The following is a 19316-nucleotide window of genomic DNA, read 5'->3' as shown; positions in this document are numbered from 1 at the left end:
TATATGAGCTCGCGTTGTAGGTAGGTAAATAAAACAACAAAGCTAGAATAATATGGACCAAAATGAAATTCAGTCCAAAGTGAAAAGTCTCGAGTCTATTGAGTTTTTTGTTTACCAAACGCTGCGGTCGCATGACCTTTGCTTATACAAACTATTGCGTTATTGGAATCCCGACCTAAAATATTATTTCGTCAATATCTTTAGACATATTATTGTAGAACTTAGTTTGAAGGCAAATACGATGATTTTTGTAGTTATTGCTTTGAATAATATCTTAAATTCGACTGCTTGCTATGAAAGTCATTAAAAATATTGTTTATCAATTTAAAATATTACCATATTATAATGCGAATTTAATCTTCAGTTAAGTCTGGTATTTATCGTAAATCTTAAAATCAATCCGCTTATGTAAAAAATGTACATACAGCTAAATAGGTACCGTGTGTGCATTTTATTGCAGATAATTTAATATCAATTTAATAATAATAAATGAATAGAAAATATAATGTAACAATAAATAACCAACGTTTTTTTACTACTAATTAAATCATAAAAAAGTCATAATTACACATACAGAATGAATATAGGTGAGGCATAGAGGTCAATACGTTTTCATTTCTACATTTCATTTGGTTTAAAAGTAGAATGTGAACAAATATTTGTTCCTCTGATTTGTTGGTATACTTACCCTCTGTTGGGTGTAAGTATCAATAGGTCTTAAATAAATAATCAGAAACAAGGGCGGAAGGGCCTAAGTACGGGACATTAACAAGGGTCCAGTCCAATTTTCGTCCTGTCCACGTTGATATATTGAGGGCCGATGTGAAGCCGTTGCCCACCGCGCCGACCGACGACACAACTCATTTACTTTTTTCACCAGATACCGAACACAATAATTGCGTTTCGATAACAAAATCCAACTTCATAGTACCTATGTGTAATGTGATTTATGCTTTTTTACTTTTTCTATTAAAATATCACCTGAAATTCTATTGGACTCTACATATTTTTTATTGTAAAATGAGATATGTACTTCTTACTAATATTATTATAATTTGAACTTAAATGCAAAAATTTGGATGGGTGTTTAAATTGTTCCTAAACTGCGCCAAAAGCCAGAACGACAAAGCAAACGGATTCCACTCCATTGCGGTCGAATTTAAATGCACAACCTACAGGTAAAATGTTTATTATTACGTTTATAAAAATATTCTAAAGATACAATAACTGCCTTACGACCAAATGTATATAAGATGTACTATTTTACTCAGTTACCTACCTACACCTAGAAGTGGTAGAAAAGTCTGGTAACTACTTGGGTATATAACAAAAACCAAGAATCTTGTCTAAATTAGTTAGCAAAACGATGCAAACCACTAAAACAAAGAAGAATTAATCTATTAACATCCTCCGAGACTGAGAAACTCTCGCAAGTGCTTGAAAAATAAAAAGTAAAACGTCTAACACAAAATTTCAGTCTCTGCAAGCCAACAAGTTACGAACGTTGCTGGTGCTTTAAAAATTCAGGGTGTACCCGCCCGCCACGCTTGCATTTTTCGAGAGTACTAAAGTCTGCTTCGTTTATATTAAAGACCTCTATCTATTCGTTTTATCCACCCCGAAATATGCTTTCACTCTCGGCGGCTCTTCATCCCGTAAAAGCTGCTTACTTCTAGCTACTTGCTTGTCTCGTGAGTTATAAGAAAATAGACTTACAACTTTAAACAGTCAGTAAATTGATTATTATTATTATGGAGATATAAATTGATGTACAATGGTTCGTAGTATTTTTGCAGTTCAGGTTTTTACATTCGAGTGTATAAACATATTAAGTAATTAATTATTCGTTTTTGTGAAAAGATTTCCCGGGATAAAACCCTAAGCTTCAATCAATGTTATAAAGAGATACCGAATTTCATAAAAAGAATTGCAGTTCTTGCGTGCAAAAAGAAAATAACTAGCATTATCCTCAAAAACTTTTACATTTATAAAAATAATCATTAGAAGGTAAAATATTTAATAACTGTTAGTTTAAGTGAAAATTAAATAAAAAAAATACCTTCGGTAACATTTAAAACAAAAGAAGTGTATATGCCAGCAGGTACTTTTTTTTATAAGCTTAGATTATATTAATGTTTATTTTTTCAGAAAGTATGTAGTGGAATTGAATAGTTTAGTTTTTTAAAAGACTTATAACTACCTAAACTTTTTCTGGCTACAGGCCCTTCCATGAAACCTAGGTTGTTTATACCTGATATCTAGGAATAAAACGATATCCACTTAGTAGATAAACATTTTTAAAGCCTTTCAAAAATAACACAATTAATAAGATTATCTAATTACTTCACAGCATTGCCAATACCTGTCCATGGTAAAGATGAACTTAACAGTTCTATTCCCAATTAATTGCTGTTTTGCTTCACAGAACCCGACCTTACCTGCTATCATTGTAATGCTTCTGGCAATAGTGACAAATGCGCAAGACGGATTTGTTTTGGTTCGGTTTAAATCATCGACGCTTTGAGATGCAGCATCAGGTTTAATATTGATTGACTCACGTCATTATAGGTAGGTACAATAATAAAAAAAAATATGGTCCCTTTTTCAGTTTAATAGCAAACGTAACACCACGCCTGCTATAGCCAAAGATGTATAATTAAACACCATTAGCCATTTTAATGTCAGTCCTATGCAATAAGTCGCGTCGCGGTCGTCGCGTCTCTTAAGTCCGGGTTACTACAGAGAATGTTTACCTTCAGCTTCACTGCCGTTCTCAGGAATCGAACCCGAAACCTTACAATCAGTAGTCGTACACACAACCACAGAAAGGTATAATACCTACCTATAATTGTTGAGACTTAGAACTAAAACCATAAATTGCGAAATGCTGGTCTATAATAGGTACACCTTTACCAAATAAAGACTAGACTTCTTGGTAGAGTAATAGAGTTTAACTACACTTACGTTAATACAATGTAGATATAAATCCGTGGTATTCATAATTCCCAATAAACGGACAGCAAAATGACTTTGCAGCAGCTGGAAATTCGCTGTTTTGGCTGTTAAAGATTAAATAATATTTATGGTTACCAAACAGTATAACTGTGGTTATATCTAGCTATAACTCCTTTTTTGTTTATTGTATAATTATTCTAACCAAAATCTAACAAAAAATTTAAAACTGTCGTGCCGCTCGAAGTGTAGTGTTCCAACGTCAAAATTTTGTTCATGCGTAAAAACCTTTTTGAGGAGTTATCTGAACTTTATTCAGACTTTTTATTTTAACGTAAAATCAGTGTGTTGGTGCACTCGTGACTTTACCGGTATTATGTATATTCTGATGTATTTTAATACAATAGGGATGTTTCCAAGGTTACAGAACAGAAATTATAAATAGTTCGCCAGTCTGATAATTTTAAAATATTAAACACGTTTTTTTGCATTATAAACCAATAAAGTGACTTACTTAAAAAGCATTAAAGTTATTGAGTGGGGGCTAATGACGTCACGGTGTTGTACATTTTATACTCTAACGTGACGTCATGCGACTTTTCAACTCAATGTTTCACGGTAATAATTTGATTATGCACAAAAATGACAAATACGTGTGTAATTCTTTTTCACAATCTACTAGATGGATTAAAAAACAAAATTAGTCATCATCCCTATTATTAATTCATTGAATTTCTTTGTTAAAATGAAAATAAAACAAAATTCGATCTTACAATGGTTATGATTACACAAAAAAAGAGTTATTTCTATGTTTACGTGAATACCATTTGTGTGTATACCATTGATCAGTTTATTTAATGAGTAAATAAATATCTTCTAAAGTGTAATATTATTATAAAATTTTGAGAGCTAGTAACACCGCGAATGTCGATTCGATTGTGTCGAACTGTCGTTTCAACTGTAATGATGAATAATCGCTGAGATGTTTTTAACATGTGGAAATAACACATAGTCAGCTATATACATTTTTAGAGATATCGTTTTCGTTACATTGTTTGTTTATAAGAGTTTAATTTAGGTATCAGTTATCATGGGAGACGTAAACTGCCCTGTATTATCATGTTGTAAAACACTGAGTTCTGACTTCAAAAATATACAAAACATACGTTTAAACACTGATACTGTAAGTATTAATTGATTTTATAGCATTCATTTATTGTTGTATGCTAATGATTTAATATTCAACCACTTTTAATGTGTAACAGTTCACAGTTGGACGCGGATTGAAAAATTCAGCAGTGATACCTTATCTAACTGTATCCAGAAATCATTGCACATTCAAAAAAGGTGAGGACAATGTCTGGACTCTTGAAGATAATAGTTCCTTTGGTATTAAGATTAACGGAACACTTTTGGGCAAGGGCCTCTCAAAGAATTTGTCCAATGGAGATATAATAACATTTGAACAGTCAGAATGTTTTGTTTATAAGTTTACTGAACCTTCGGAAGATGAATGTGAAGTTCCAAGAAAACGCATGAAAATGGACAAAGGTGATGATACTCTTGATAGCAACATCATAAATGATATGAGAATGAAATTTGAAGAATCTCAGTCGCATGAAATCGAGCACATTGAACAAAAGATTAAAAATGTCAAAGAGATGCAGACAACATCAATGATACTGAAGAAACAATTACAGACTGAAATGGATAGTAAAATGAAAAAACTTGAGAGTGACTTTACATCACAGATAGAGAGCCTGCAGGGTGAACGGGATGAGATAGAAAGACAAAAGGCAATACTCACTGAGGAGAGGGATGCACAACTAGCCACTATCAAATGTCAGATGGAAGAAAAAATTGCAGAATTAATGGTAAAAACCCAACAATACTTTTTTATTATAAGCAATTTAATAAACATTGATTTTTTAGACATTGCTTGTAAACAGTTTGACATTGCTTGTGAACAGTTGAGGTTGCACATGTTATAGGTAGTGTATAAGTGTCCTAACTATGTAGCTTACATTGTCCATTATATTTTAGGAGCAAGTTAACAAGCACCATGAGAAAGAGGCAGAACTAATGAGAGAAAATAACACACTCAAAGAGAAACTGGAAAAAGAGAGAGAAGAATTCTTAATGGAACTGAGCCGAGAGAATTCATCTAAGCAAGACATGTTAGTAAAACTGGAAGCTAAGGTGAAGGAACAGGAAGAAGTGAGAGAAAGGGAGAGACAAGAAGCCTTGGCAATGCTTCACAATGAAGTGGAAAAACTTAAACAAGTCAAAGAACAGGTACATATAAACAGTGGTGTTGATTATAAAAAAATATTATTGTTGTCCATTATAATAAAATGATAGACATTTGTATGTTTTTAGAGTAAATGCTAGTGTGTTTGGAAAGTCAAATTGCGACAGTTTATAACCATTTGAAAGGCCTGGCATTATCCTTGAAGCTCAAACCTCTCTATTCATTTCCAAAAAAAAATACTTTCTGAAGAAACTGATACTTAGTTCACACATATTAGACTTAGAGAGTGTAGGCTAAATCTGCTCTCATGTGTGCTACTATATAAATGGACAAATAGTTTTAAGCCATGAAAAGAAAATATTAAAAAATATAAATAAAGTAGCATACTGGACAGACAAATACAGAAATACTATCAGTTTTTAGATTCCTATTGTTACAATGTTATTGTTTAAGTTTTGTTCTCATATACATACTATATAAAATTATTTTTTGTAGCAAATAAAGCAGTTAGAGGAGCAAAAGAGACTGAGAGAAATAGAACTGAAGAATGAATTAGACTTCATTAGATATAACCTGGAAGAGAAAGTAAATCAAACAGAACAGGAAAAGTTGAAAACTGAACAGTTGCTGAGAGAACAAGTTGAGAGCTTGAAGAAAATGAGCGAGGAAGAGAAATTGAGGATAGACAATCTGGTATTGTATTTACTATTATATATCATCAATATCTTTGGACAACTCACACATGGTCATTGGATCCAAACTATTCAGAGCTTGTACAGTAATCAAATAACTGATAAACATATTTACATACTTCTAAATACATACAGACTGATAAATTTATGGTAGATATTAATAATTTTAGGGTCTAAAACTCGGGTAATCGTAACGCAATAACCCTCGCCATCGCGCCCTAAGCTTCTATGCAAACCTAAACATCGTTCACTACTACGCAATAAAATTGTTCAAGGAGATTGGCGGCACCTATAGTTCTTTATGTCCAATGCCGGATTAGACCTCAAAACTAATTCTTAGACAGGTTGTTACATCTTGGGAGGACCACAAACAACTTATTGCCAGAATGTGGCATTAAACTGATTCAATATATTCTAAGGTACATAAGGAGTGACTATTTTTAGAAAGCTAAACAGCTGGGGAGTTCTCATACTGAAGAATATTTTATTAAGGGCATAAAGTTACCTTGATCCAGCACAACCTATTTCCTTTCTCATTAGTTCAACTGCCAATTTCAATATTGCAACAGTTAGAAGTAATGAAATGTTTGATTACAGTTGAAGGAACGAGAAGAAGCAGAACACAAATTAAATCTGGCTCAAACAGTGGCTGCAAAATCTGTTGAGGAACTAGCGGTAAATAAAATTATGTATTTTAACCAAAAGCTCTGTATTCTATCTGAAAAATATTAATAAGTATACAATGATTATAGCATGTTCATGTTTTAATTAATGTTGCGGACTATTTTCGCAAATAGGTTTATCTCTGATGCTTTTCTTTTTATTATCCTATTTTTATAACATGACTGATTATTGTATTTGATGTAGTCGCGGGTTCATGAAAGAGAAACAGAACTGGCTGCCTTAGCCGCTGAGCGGATTCAGAAACAAGCAGAACAATCCAGTGAAGTGATCAGCACATTACAAGATCAACTTGAGAAGGTGAGTGCAGTGAAACAAACATCCTTGCTACATATTGTATGTGTAGGGAGCTTGGAGTTATACAATTTATTGTTTGTTTGTTTGTACGTATGGTTAGTGGTCAACCTAGTGTCAAAGTTGTTCAAGCCGCCCGAAAGGCCTTTGGCATGGATTAACGACTCTTATCTTAGTAGACAGTCAAAGTTTGGTATCTGACATATCGCACCTCCGCTCAAATAGCGTCATAAGTCCAAAAAACAAATTGTCGAGTAAAATGGGTTTAAAGTTGCTCCTGCCTATTTTTTTTGCTTTTCGGGCCATAACTTAAAAAATATTTTTTTTTGAGTTGCAACACTATTTGAGCGGAGGTGCGATATATTTAGAATCACCTATTTTTATGATGAGTTTTAGAAAGCAAAGTAACAATAAAAAATAACAATATGTAGCTTGCCTCTAGTAGACAGTGGATAAAAACGACATTGAAAATAGCTGTTATTAATTTAGACACATAATGAGAAAGAATACAGTATCTACTCTTGTTAGAATGCAATAGCAGTTTAACAGAATAATCCTGAATGAAACATATTTTAGGTCAGAAGCCAACTTCAGACAGTAGAGACAGAAAAGAACACAATCCTTCAGAGTTTATGTGTGGACAATCCAGGCGAAGGTTCCTCAAAACAAACAGTGTTGACTGAAGTAGGGGAGCTGATGGAGAGTGAACTGCAGTGCAGTATATGTGCCGAGTTGTTCATCACAGCAACAACTCTCAACTGCTCACACACCTTCTGTAAATACTGCATAACTATGTGGAAGAAGAAGAAAAAGGATTGCCCTATTTGCAGGTAATCAATTGTTTTCTAACTTACACTGAGCCAAAGTGATGGCCTAATCCCTCCCTCAGTCCGGGAGGAGACTGTTGCCCAGCAGTGGAACAATAATTCAATTTTTTTATTTTTTTTGTATCTGGCTTAGCAATATTCTTATTTGAAACTAGTTTTATCCCTGACAGATTAAACATGACTTTTTTTTTCAGGGCACCAATTTCATCAGAATGCAAGAGTTTAGTTCTAGACACATTTATTGAGAAAATGGTACAAAACCTAAGTGATGAGATGAAAGCGAAAAGGAAAGATATACTTAAGACCAGACAAGGTATTTGTCTTTCTTTACAATAATTTACATTAAAATCGTATGACAATGCAGCTTCATAATGTGGTACTACTACTAGGTCGGGTTAATAAAATCATGATGACTGGTTTTGAATTGATTTGATATAAATTTACGTAGTGTTCACTAAAACTGCTTTTCATAACAGTCATGAATATCAAACTTTAGAACAATACGTAGCTAGCATCTTGCAAGTATATTCACCTACATTAAGATTACATTGTCATTTGGCATAGGTTCTTTCAACACCTTCTTCCTGTCCTACTGGTAGGCCAAACAGCATGATGCACACTTAATTTTCAATTTGTTTATACCTTAATATGAAAAAAATAGATCTATTCGCTTTATTTATTTGAAATAGACAGCAATCATTATAAAACATGTAAGTTTAGCTAAATCAAATCAAGACCCGGTCTGATGTGCGTAGTTAGATTATTTATTTATTATAGGGCGCGCGTTGTATTACATGAGTTAAGTGTCCAGTTCGTGTAATATAATGAATAGCTTTATGAAGCTGTGTTGGTTACAGAACTCGAGAACAAGATGGCCGTCAGGACCGACGCTCTATCCACATCACGTCGGTATGCTTAATTCATATAATTTATGCAATTTTCCCAGAGGGGGTAGGTACTTAGGGTTGAAATACAAAACGCCACGTGTATATACATAATAGGGTCATAAACATAGGGAATGATTTGAACTGCACTTGCGTTCAAATGCTGTTTCGGTTCTGCAAATTTTGTCGGTTGTAAGAATTACTTCTTAACTAGTAAACAACCCTTTCAGTTACAAATTATATGTAACATGTTCCTTATTATCTTTCAGACGAAGTTACAGCCCATTGTTCTCCAGTGAGTCGTCCTTCGACTCGGAGGGGGAGGAGGAACAGGAATTCGAGGACGATTTGTAAGTAATTTTGCATATATACTACCTGACCCGGCAAACGTTGTTTTGCCATATAAATAAAATAAAAATGACACTTAGGGGTATGAAAAATAGATGTTGGCCGATTCTCAGATCTACTCAATATGCTAACAAAATTTCATGAGAATCGCTCAAGCCGTTTCGGAGGAGTACGGTAACTAACATTGTAACATGGAAATTTTATATATGAGACACAAAATCAAGCCTTTTATTTGCCTTTGGAATGGCTAATTTGAATGAACAAACTACAATTTTTCGGGTAAAGTTGCGAGGGACTAGAGGTGCATTTCACTCACACCGCGATGTTTTTTGCAGCGGTTATTTCGGAGTCTATACGGACAGCGAATTCTCGGGAGATTCCTTTGGTAGATCTGACGATTCATCCTCAGAGTTTTCCAACGATGGAACCGTTGAATCTTACCGCTACACTAGCAGAGGCTATACAGGTAACTTAAAATCATACTAATTATTCTGGTTTTAAGCGGGGAGTACGTATACATTAGAGCGATTTTAGACTAGCGTTATATACACGTATATTAGCTCATTTGTTGTGCGTATAATAGTCGTAAAATCTATCTAAAAACTCTAATCACTAGTGGTTCGGTTTAACACGCCGAGATATGCCCGTGTACGCAAGTCCGGTTTTTTGAAGCACGTAATGTTGCCCGCGTGCGAGCTCATATGCGGAAACGACCGTATTCGCTCAGAATAAGCACTAGTCTGGATTCCTCTTAATCGCATTAATATGAGCTTATGAGTTCGAACGCATTGACGCGTGACTAACTGATCAAATTATTTTGTTTAGAACGTGGGCGATCTGGTTCACGAACAAATCCAACAATTACAAGCAACACCGGGAGGCGCGGCCATCACGCTGGACTTCCCGGAGCCTATTACGGTGGATACGGAAGATGTTACCGTTGTGGCACGCGTGGCCACTGGGCGCCAGGCTGTCCATTTTCATGATTCAACTCTATAAACACAACGCCCTAGTAGAGTGACTTGTTTCACACTTTGGTGATCATCTGACTTATATAAAATGCCATCGTCTACTTTTAATTTTAAATGGATAAGAACACTTATATACAAAATGTGTGCTAGATTACTATAAATGTTAATTTCTCGCCTAGTTCTTTCGAGTGCTCCTTTATTTTATATTAAATTCAGAGTAGAATAGTAGCTGGCCGTATGGACCATGATATGCCATTAAAATTGAATCGATCTGTATGTGGATTGGCGCACACTGCCTCTTTGGGCGGTGGTAATGCTGCTTCAGGCTTGTGAGCCTTTTACAGTGGCGGCCCTTACGCTACCCATACGCTACACATGTGGGTTATCTTTGGATATAGATCTCCTATTATGCATTTTGATTTATTGTATGGATCTCTAAGGTAATTCGTTCCGAATATACTTAAATACATCACACAAACCTAATGTTTTAATTCATGTTTTGATAAAAAGCACCCTTTCTCTATTAAAACTAACTCACTTATCTAAAATATTCAGCCAGTGTTCATCGGGGTGTCTGTATACTTACTATAATATATTTTTATAGCTTTATAGTATTACATAATACAATTGGGATAAAATATTTTTTGATTTACAATGGTCGAGACTTGTGACAGATATGTGTCTGAGAGTGCATCCAAAGTGGCAGCAAATGTATGAAAGAAGCGGTAAAACTTGACGTAAGTGTTGTACTGTTTCAACAATTCCTATGAATCTGGGCTCTTTGATGACTTTTTAAACACTTAAATCAATAAATTATAGTAGCTGTTCCCCTAGTCCTCAACATAGTGGAGATAAGTAGAATATATCTTCTTCACCGACCCTGGATTAGATGAGCGGAATTTTATTTCCAATTAAATCCCTGCTAAATATGATCTTGACATAACATTGTTCAGCTTCAATTCCAATTGCTTCTGATAATATTTATGTAATTGCTTTTTTGATAAGTGCTTATAAATCCATAGTTATTTTCAACAGAGGGGACAGCTGACAGCTTTGTGTAACAAGTCTCTTTATATTACACAGTAAGTAAAAGGAGTGTGGCATTCAATCTTTTTTAGTTTGTGCCTGAGCCGTAGATCATAGGTTCCCCACGGGGATGATATTGAGTGAGTATTTTGTGGCTTGGGGGTTGTAGCATATCTGGCAAATAATATTTAAAAAATATATAGTTTTACTGTTACTATTATTTCCCTATAAATTAGAACTTTTAGGAATTTATACCTTAGATACTAGGAATATGTTAGTCCACTTCAATTTATTATGTACCTGTACGTGAATACTTCACAAGATAATAAGCATTTCTCACTATAAACAAATTCATGCCATTCAATACTGTATTAGTAGTAAAAATAGGTATTTCTACTTATATGCCTTTAACAGTCATTTATGGTTCTAACAACTTTAAAATGTGATAGCTTATCACATGTTATCTGAGTCATTGTTGTTTTTTCTTCAGAATCGTAAAAGACTCAAGTCTCAATTATATGTCGTGTAACTAATTCTGTAAATACTGATTGATACTAGTTATTGTAATAAACATCCAAGCTATTCGTTGTTTTATCTATTTACCTAGGTACCTAGCATATATCCCATTTACCTTGATGAATCACTGGTAGATCCAGGGGACCTTGTGCTAAATTAAGACAAACAAAAGCCAATTTTGCTGTACCTACAGTTTTGTACGAACTAAACGGTTATATACGCGTCGTCACACAGTTACACTTGGAAAGGAATGTTGATGGCTTTGGCTGCTACGGGGAGACCGCACGAACACACTAGACTTTCTGTGAGACTATGCCTACAGTATACAAGGCCAATCTAATATGTATACAAACTCAGGGTTGACCTCAAAATTTAAGAAGATAGTCTAGAAAAAACCTTCAGTTAGATACTATCAACATTTCTGGAGTACAAGTAACTATGCAAAATTTGCAAGCGCATTTTAATGTGTATGCTTCAATTAAGTCTTGAAACAACAAATAACATCCAAACGCCGGGAAACAAATTTTAATTAAAAATCGAAACAACAATTTATAATATTATGTTACAATGTGTAATAATCATGCAATAAAATCCTTATTGTGCTCCAAAAACATACATTAATATGTTACACCACAGACATGGCAATGAAAAAAAATACATGTACATGTGATCAATAGGTCAAGCACATTTCTTAGAGATAACTAACAGAGAACCCCAGTAAAGCTCTTCCACTAAAAAATCGAATTGATTGTCTTTGTAAAACAGTTTTGGGTCAACTTTTGAAACCACCATACGATTAAACTCATAGAATTTGAGAACAAGTGAAGTCAGAGTCAAATAGACTGGCCAAAATTAACATAACAACAGAGATATATTGTCATAGTATCTCTATTGCTGCTCATAATGAGCAATCAAATACTCTAGTCTGAACCTTATTCCAATCACATTATGGTGTGACATACTAATATATGAATATATTTAAAATTTACTAGAAATTAATTGATAGTTCCAACATTAACAACACAAAACATGCATTTTAAATAATAGCAATATAAATTTAGTCAAGATTGATGTTAATAGGGCAATTGACTATTTTCCAAGCGAAGGTACTGAAATATACCTACAAATCCTACAATATAAGCATAAAACTATCCCATCCCAAATGTGCATAATAATATACAATTATCTATTTTGTACCAAAGATAAACATAAGTAGGTATATCCTCCTGCCTACATCTGTACTACAAATAGGACATAAGACCGGATAAATTTCAAAAAAATATTTTGCCGTTTATTAAACTGGTAGTCCCAAAAGATTTAGATGGTGACATCTATCGAATATCTAGGTTACTAAATATAGGTAAATGTCAATTGCCGTGTGGTTCCCTTTTTGCATAATGGCGACAGAAGATGGACGTGTGTCGGTGCGTGCACGCAGCGGTACGTTAATCGATTTGAATCTTATCGAAATGTTGGTTCTTATTGGATTTTATGCGATAATTTATTAATTGAGACTATAAAATGATGATGTGCACTGGTAGTTTGATATAATTTTATAAAATATTCAATACACCATGATTTTTTGTTTTATGTCCTTTGTAGAGGACAAATGTAGACAATAAAAGTTTTAGTACTTAGACTTCTGATGTACTTTATAAAGTACATAAGTACATATTTCAACATATTTGTGGCTATATCAGACAATGCCATAGCTTTTTTACCTTGCCGTGGTAAATGCATGGCTGCATTACCGCATTGTTCAGGTTGAAAAGGGTGCCCATAAGAGAAATGTCATGCAGCTGAGCAAATATAAGTTGGATTTAGCTTATTTCGGATAATGAAGGAAGAGATGACGACTATGAGGATGACGATGAGTACGAGGAAATGGAGTCTAAACACAAAAGGGAGAGAGAAAGCCGTACAAAAGCTGCTGTAAATTTTTTTTTTCATGGAGCAAAACAGTCGCGATGTAGGAAGAGTGGATGTCATAAAAAAAACACTATTTTGCTAAAAAAATGTGCGGGTATTTTTGTTTAACGCCAAACAAGAATAGTTTTTTCGATTTCCACCAAAACGTAGAGTAGTATATAGGTAAAGGTATTAATGAAACTTTATTGATCCCTTAATTATGTCCCTAATTAACGACTAATTAGTTATTAAGAATTGTTGAAGATGAGAAAAGTTTAAATCCGACGGTTTTGTTTGAAATATGTTTTCCTTTTGTTTTATTTTTAACTTTGTGAGACGGACATACAATTCTGACTATTAAAAACATGTTTAATATGTGTTATATTCCTTTCCAAAACCCATTATTTACCTTAAAACTAGTCTATGTCCTACATAAATCACATAGTAATATAGTCACTTTGTCCTACATAAAGGACATAGGGAAAAACCGATTTTCCCCATGAAGGATTTTTTTTACTATTTTTCCTGTATATCATATCCTATTGTCAACGTTATACTAAAATTTCAACAGCATACTCCAAAAAAAGGGACCCTGGTAGGCAGGAGGATATACAAAAATTGTACTTAACAATTAACATAAATAGTTATGTATTGCAAAAGACATATTATAATATACATACACATACATATAGCAGATTAGCGACACACGATAACATCATATATAATTAATAGGATTATATTAAGTAAAAATAGTAAAGTGCCCTATAATAACTATCTTTTTTAAATGAAGATGAAGTCGACACTTTGAAGTAAGAATCTTTATACAATAATGTAGAGTGACATTAAAATTATATTTGATTAACATCTTCAAGGTAAATATTCAATGTTATCAGAATTACTATCTAGTTTAAATAAAGCATTTAGTATCCAGTAAGAAGAGTCATTAACAGTTGATCACAATATTAAATGTTCAACTAGAATAAAGTTATTACTTAAAAATGTCGATATTATGTCTATTCTTAAGATACTTTTAAATAATACATAAACATACACACTGCTTACTATTATTTTATAGCAATTAAATGAAATTCCTTAGAAATATGTCAACTATTCAAGTGTTGCAAAAATAATAACCAGTTATTTCAATTATCACACAACCATAAATTCATCAATATGAATAAAATAAAACATCTACAAGGCTCAATATAAGAAAATGTCTTTTATTCGTTAGTCAAAAAAATATATTTTTCGCGGTAACTGACGCGACTAATGAACTAACTAATGAATAACAGTAAATAATATCAAATCCTAACCGTTTATTTTAAAATAAATAATCCTATTATGTAACAAAATTGTAACCAACTACATGAATCAATGAATAGAATCAAAAAGAAATAGATGTGTCTAGCTCGACTCATACATACAATATCTATTGTAAAAGTGTTGCTATAATGTTATGTAATCACAAATTCTATAAGGTGAATCAAGAAAGAGATCATAATACTGTGGCAAAGCAAGTTTTCCCCAAACATGCATGTATAAGTAAGTAGGTAAGTACACATAAACCCAGTACAAAAATGTGTAATCCCCAAAACAGAAGGAACTACTGGAAATTTTATTTGAATAGATAAGAGCAGACACTAAAATTTCATGGCAACATGAATATACTGTATCAATCCCATCATAGGCATTAAATGATTACAATAACTATAGATAGGTAAATACTTGCTATACAAATGATCACATTTTTATTATTATGAAAGTTTTTGGTTTTTAACAATGCATACACATTTAGATTTCCGTTAAACAGTGATTTCTTTTGGTAATCATTATAATAGTATAATATGTCTATGTAGTAATATATTATTAAGTTTTCTAAATTCCATACACACAAAAAAGGGAAAAAATTATCTAGTTGGATGCCATCAATATAATGTTGGCAATAATTAAATTAATTACCTCAATGCATTTACTTTTATAATAAAATATGTGGACGAATGTATTATGATACTATATTATTATTCAAAGGAAACAATTATTTTTTATAGTGCTGACTGACTACTACACAAACCTTGTACGGTAATTTACTAATCATGTTTTTGAGGTAATATCTAGAATTTAATGACAATGTGAATAATATAATTAATCATTTTTCTTGTCACCCGTTTGTTCAGTTTCAGTAATTGCTGGTGTACCACTTTTAGCCAGTTTTTGTTGTTCCTCCATTTCACCAGAAAAGCCAAACTCATTGACACGCTTGTGGTCAACCTTGTAGATCCATCGTTGATATAAGAAGATAAAGAACACAATGTCTGAAACAAATTTTATAACATATGTATTGCATATACATACAAATGGTTTATGTGAAAGGACATTAAAACAATTAGAAGTAAAAATAACTTCTAGAAAAATCCAGTTATTTTTTGAGATCATGTAAGTATGCAAGCTTGTGATACAGAACTTTCATATTATTATACAAATTTTCACATATAATTATCAACTTACCATCTCTGAAGCAGCCCAAGCGGTACATGGTTGGCATCTTGATGACAAATGCAAAGATATCATCTATGAAAGTGTTGAGGAACTTGTATGTCATCATTCTCCATGGGAGATGGGCAACTGACTTTAACTTGTAGTTAATGAATAGTTGAGGAGTCATCATTATGAAACCAAATGTCAATAAATATCCATACATCATGTTCAAGATGAAAGAGTACCACCCTTTATGTTCCTGGTACAATAGAGAATAGACACCATATCCTACTAAGAGAGGGAAACATGCCCAGCTTAGGTAGCGGAAAGCTAGCATATCATACTGCTTTGTACTGGATTCTACATAAGAACCTTTATCAGTGAAACTAAGTTTAGGTATTCCAAATATACGCTCCTCTCTATTTATTTTAACATCCATAACTTTATTTATCTTCCAAATTTCAATCATCAAGCCAATAAAGCATGAAATTCGAACCATAACATTTGTTTCATTGTCAAGTACGTACAGCAACACCACAGTGGATTGAAAGACGTTGAAAAATACTGATCTCACTGAAAGCCCTTCCAGTGACTGCCTATTGTTCCAGAACTGAATATCATTTTTAAAAGCGAGCAATTCGAATATAGAATGCAATATAGATACAGATATGGTCAATCCCAACAAGTATGGAGAAGTATCAAGAAGTAATTCTTTAACTGTATCCTGTTCTTCATCCTGCTCTTCAGCACCAAGGGCAGAGAACATACTCAATTTATCTCTCATAGCTTGAGCTGTGTACAGTTGCCACTTGAACAAACTTAGAGGCTGGAATGTCAATTCAAGATTCAGGACATCAGATGTCTGGTTAATGGGCACATAATCACGCATCATGTTCCAGTAATCATTTAAGAAAACTGCAGGTTTGTATTGTTTACCATCAGGTAAAAAGTGAATGAACTCATCCAATGGAGGTGGGACACTGCCTTGCATCCAATTAGTTTGATCTGTCACTAAATTAACTGTCAGATTTGGGTGCCAATGTGATACAATTTCTTCTTTAAGTGTTTCAGCTTTAATAATCTCTTCTGCTGATTTTTCTGTTTGACCCGTCAGCAAATTATGAGTTTTAAGATAACGTAATTTTTTATACTTATTCAGCATCTTTTTGCCATAAGTTATGAATGGTCCTCCGTAATCTTCCTTGTTGTTAAAATCTGGGGATTTTCCTGACTGAACTATAAATACATGAAGATAAATTGAACCATTATTTTTCACAGCTTCTGATGGCTTTATAGAAGTGGAGTAAGTGAATGTACCATCATTATTGGGTCCACTAAACCAATCACCATAAACAAGTCCGGTGTGTTTCCAAATTAAATCAGAACTATCCAAATTCAGATAAAATTCTTTTTCAGATACATAGCAATACATGTCTAATACTGTTCCATTGGCAAACATATTTACAGCAGGTACTCGGGGAGCTCCAGAAGGGCTGCTAACATCAGTTTTAGGGGCAGCAGGCTGGCGGAACATGGATGTTATAAAATAAACAACCAATGCTCTTATTATCAAAGACTTTGTAATGGCAAAGAATGATTCCATTTTAGTCGGTTGCATTCTGCGTCGTTGTTCATCGATTTGGGCATTGATCTAAAAAAATATGATTTTATTATAGTTGAGCTAACGATAGAACATGTAGGTCAAGATTAAGGTAAAAAAGAAGGTTATTTTTTAATGATTTCTGATCAAATAGTATAGAGTGTAAAAGGAGATAATGAGTACATAAAACGAATGAAACGAGGTTGTTTTGAAATATTCTGTTTCTGTAATAATAAATTCAGTTTGTATAAAACTAAGACTTACATCGACTGCATCTTCGGTCGATCCATTTGATTCCACAAGACTGTTCTCGGCAGAGTCGGAAACATTTTCAGCGGCTTTATCAGGCTGGTTACTACTAGGATTTTCTGCCATCCTGAGAATCTTGCTGCTTACTGCGTTTTTACTTGATATTTAGATTATTTAGCATTTGCAGAAAGTATCACACTCATGACAATAGAAACGAAATGAGTGAATTAGGTATTTTTCAATTCGTCCATCAATTTCATCTAGTGATGCTCTTAATAACCCGACTCGATCATCCAGTTGGCAACATCCGAAAGAATCGAATTTGAAATTGATTGGAACCGACGTAAACTTGACGGAGGCAGTAGGTAGTCAGTAAAAAAGCCAGCCAAAAATATTGTAGGCATAGGAACCCATCCATTTCACAAAATACTTTTTTTTATCTTTAAGTTGAGTTATGTTCAAGAAATACACTTACAACTATCTCATGTAGGTACCTATCAGTAGATCCAAAAGTTAATATGTGCTCAACATCTGTAAAAATATCAACAACATTATGTTAAAAGGTGATATTATGTACGTATGTATATATTTTCAGCTTATTTATTTATATTTTATTGAATTGACATTTCTCATATCGTCGGAACTTTTTTTGCATATTTCCTCATAGACCATTTTTTTTAACTACACGTTAAATAGTAAAATAATATACGACTTCATTCGCTAATCGAATCGAGATAAAACAATCCACTAAATCGATTCCAGCTTCAAACCATTACATCTCTAACTTCGTCATTGATCATTTTTTTCTTTTAATCGCTCTACTTTGGGTACTAGCCTTTTTAGAGCAATAAAATCCACAAAACCTAAATAATACCTTTTAATTTTCGCGTTGCATGTTTCGTATTTACTTGGTACGGGAATTACCACGAACACGCATTTAATCTTGGAATGCCTGACGTTTCGGCGAAACTTACATTCATATTACATAAGTAAATACTCAAGTCACTAGAGTTGAATCCATACTAATATTATAAATGCGAAAGTAACTCTGTCTGTCTGTCTGTCTGCTACTCAATCACGCCCAAACTACCGAACCAATTCGCATGAAATTTGGTATGGAGATAGTTTGATACCCGAGAAAGGACATAGGCTACTTTTTACCCCGGGAAAATGACGCATTTTCCGGGAAAATTCAGGTTTCGCCACCGAAGTCGCGTATTATCAATATTATAATGACATTGAATTAACAAAATTCCGTTGTCATGGCAACAGTTTTAATGGCGGATATGCTTTAGCGCGAGTTATATGAGATATAAATAATTTTGAGAATATTTTTCGTGAAAAAAAGCATATTTTGTTGTTAAGGAATAATTAAGCTTTGTATTAGTAAAAAAAAATCATTCACGCAAGCGGAGCCGCACGGGTCAGCAGAGTACCAGTAATTAATGTCACAAAATTCTCTCACTTTCTCTCTTATTGGACGCAAACGAAGTTGCACGGGTCAGCTAGTTTATTATAATGCTGAGCTCTCTAAAATGTTTGGATTCACATGTTGATCATGAAGGGACTTTCTCCTTAAGTAACGAAGGTTCGTTTAACAGGTCTCTTTCATCACGATGCCTCGGGTTTGATTGCTTGGCCG

At 33.5% G+C, this 19316-nt stretch overlaps 2 protein-coding genes across 3 annotated transcripts; one reads left to right on the top strand and one right to left on the bottom strand.

Annotated features, from left to right (window-relative positions):
* Positions 1-3877: 3877 nt before the first annotated feature.
* On the top strand, positions 3878-11509 carry LOC142975650 (uncharacterized). 2 transcript variants are annotated; one of them, XM_076118636.1, is made up of 12 exons: positions 3878-4135; positions 4218-4826; positions 4996-5247; positions 5699-5896; positions 6493-6570; positions 6763-6876; positions 7447-7700; positions 7892-8010; positions 8555-8606; positions 8851-8931; positions 9265-9395; positions 9755-11509. In XM_076118636.1, the coding sequence occupies exons 1-12, from the start codon at positions 4043-4045 to the stop codon at positions 9913-9915; spliced, it is 2142 nt and encodes a 713-aa protein (XP_075974751.1). In that variant the 5' UTR covers positions 3878-4042; the 3' UTR covers positions 9916-11509. The 2 variants fall into 2 exon arrangements, with proteins under 2 accessions (XP_075974751.1, XP_075974752.1); XM_076118637.1 differs by lacking the exon at positions 8555-8606.
* Positions 11510-14549: 3040 nt separating this feature from the next.
* LOC142975653 (putative lipid scramblase CLPTM1) lies at positions 14550-17958 on the bottom strand. Its single transcript, XM_076118640.1, has 3 exons — positions 17690-17958; positions 15856-17476; positions 14550-15662 (listed from the first exon to the last, which is right to left on the bottom strand). The coding sequence occupies exons 1-3, from the start codon at positions 17798-17800 to the stop codon at positions 15493-15495; spliced, it is 1902 nt and encodes a 633-aa protein (XP_075974755.1). The 5' UTR covers positions 17801-17958; the 3' UTR covers positions 14550-15492.
* Positions 17959-19316: the final 1358 nt, after the last annotated feature.

This window comes from Anticarsia gemmatalis, chromosome 9 (genome assembly GCF_050436995.1).
Source record: "Anticarsia gemmatalis isolate Benzon Research Colony breed Stoneville strain chromosome 9, ilAntGemm2 primary, whole genome shotgun sequence".
Lineage (NCBI taxonomy): Eukaryota > Metazoa > Arthropoda > Insecta > Lepidoptera > Erebidae > Anticarsia > Anticarsia gemmatalis.
The sequence above is the reverse complement of the archived record's forward strand: the minus strand, read 5'-3'. Positions and strand labels throughout refer to the sequence as shown.

Coding starts and splice junctions, on each gene's coding strand:
- LOC142975650 (XM_076118636.1), top strand. CDS start 4,043: ATGGGAGACGTAAACTGCCCTGTATTATCATGTTGTAAAACACTGAGT. Junction 5,897..6,492: donor AATTGAGGATAGACAATCTG/GTATTGTATTTA, acceptor GTTTGATTACAG/TTGAAGGAACGAGAAGAAGC. Junction 8,011..8,554: donor TATACTTAAGACCAGACAAG/GTATTTGTCTTT, acceptor TGTTGGTTACAG/AACTCGAGAACAAGATGGCC.
- LOC142975653 (XM_076118640.1), bottom strand. CDS start 17,800: ATGGCAGAAAATCCTAGTAGTAACCAGCCTGATAAAGCCGCTGAAAAT. Junction 17,477..17,689: donor CGACCGAAGATGCAGTCGAT/GTAAGTCTTAGT, acceptor ATATTTTTTTAG/ATCAATGCCCAAATCGATGA. Junction 15,663..15,855: donor CTTGGGCTGCTTCAGAGATG/GTAAGTTGATAA, acceptor AATTTGTTTCAG/ACATTGTGTTCTTTATCTTC.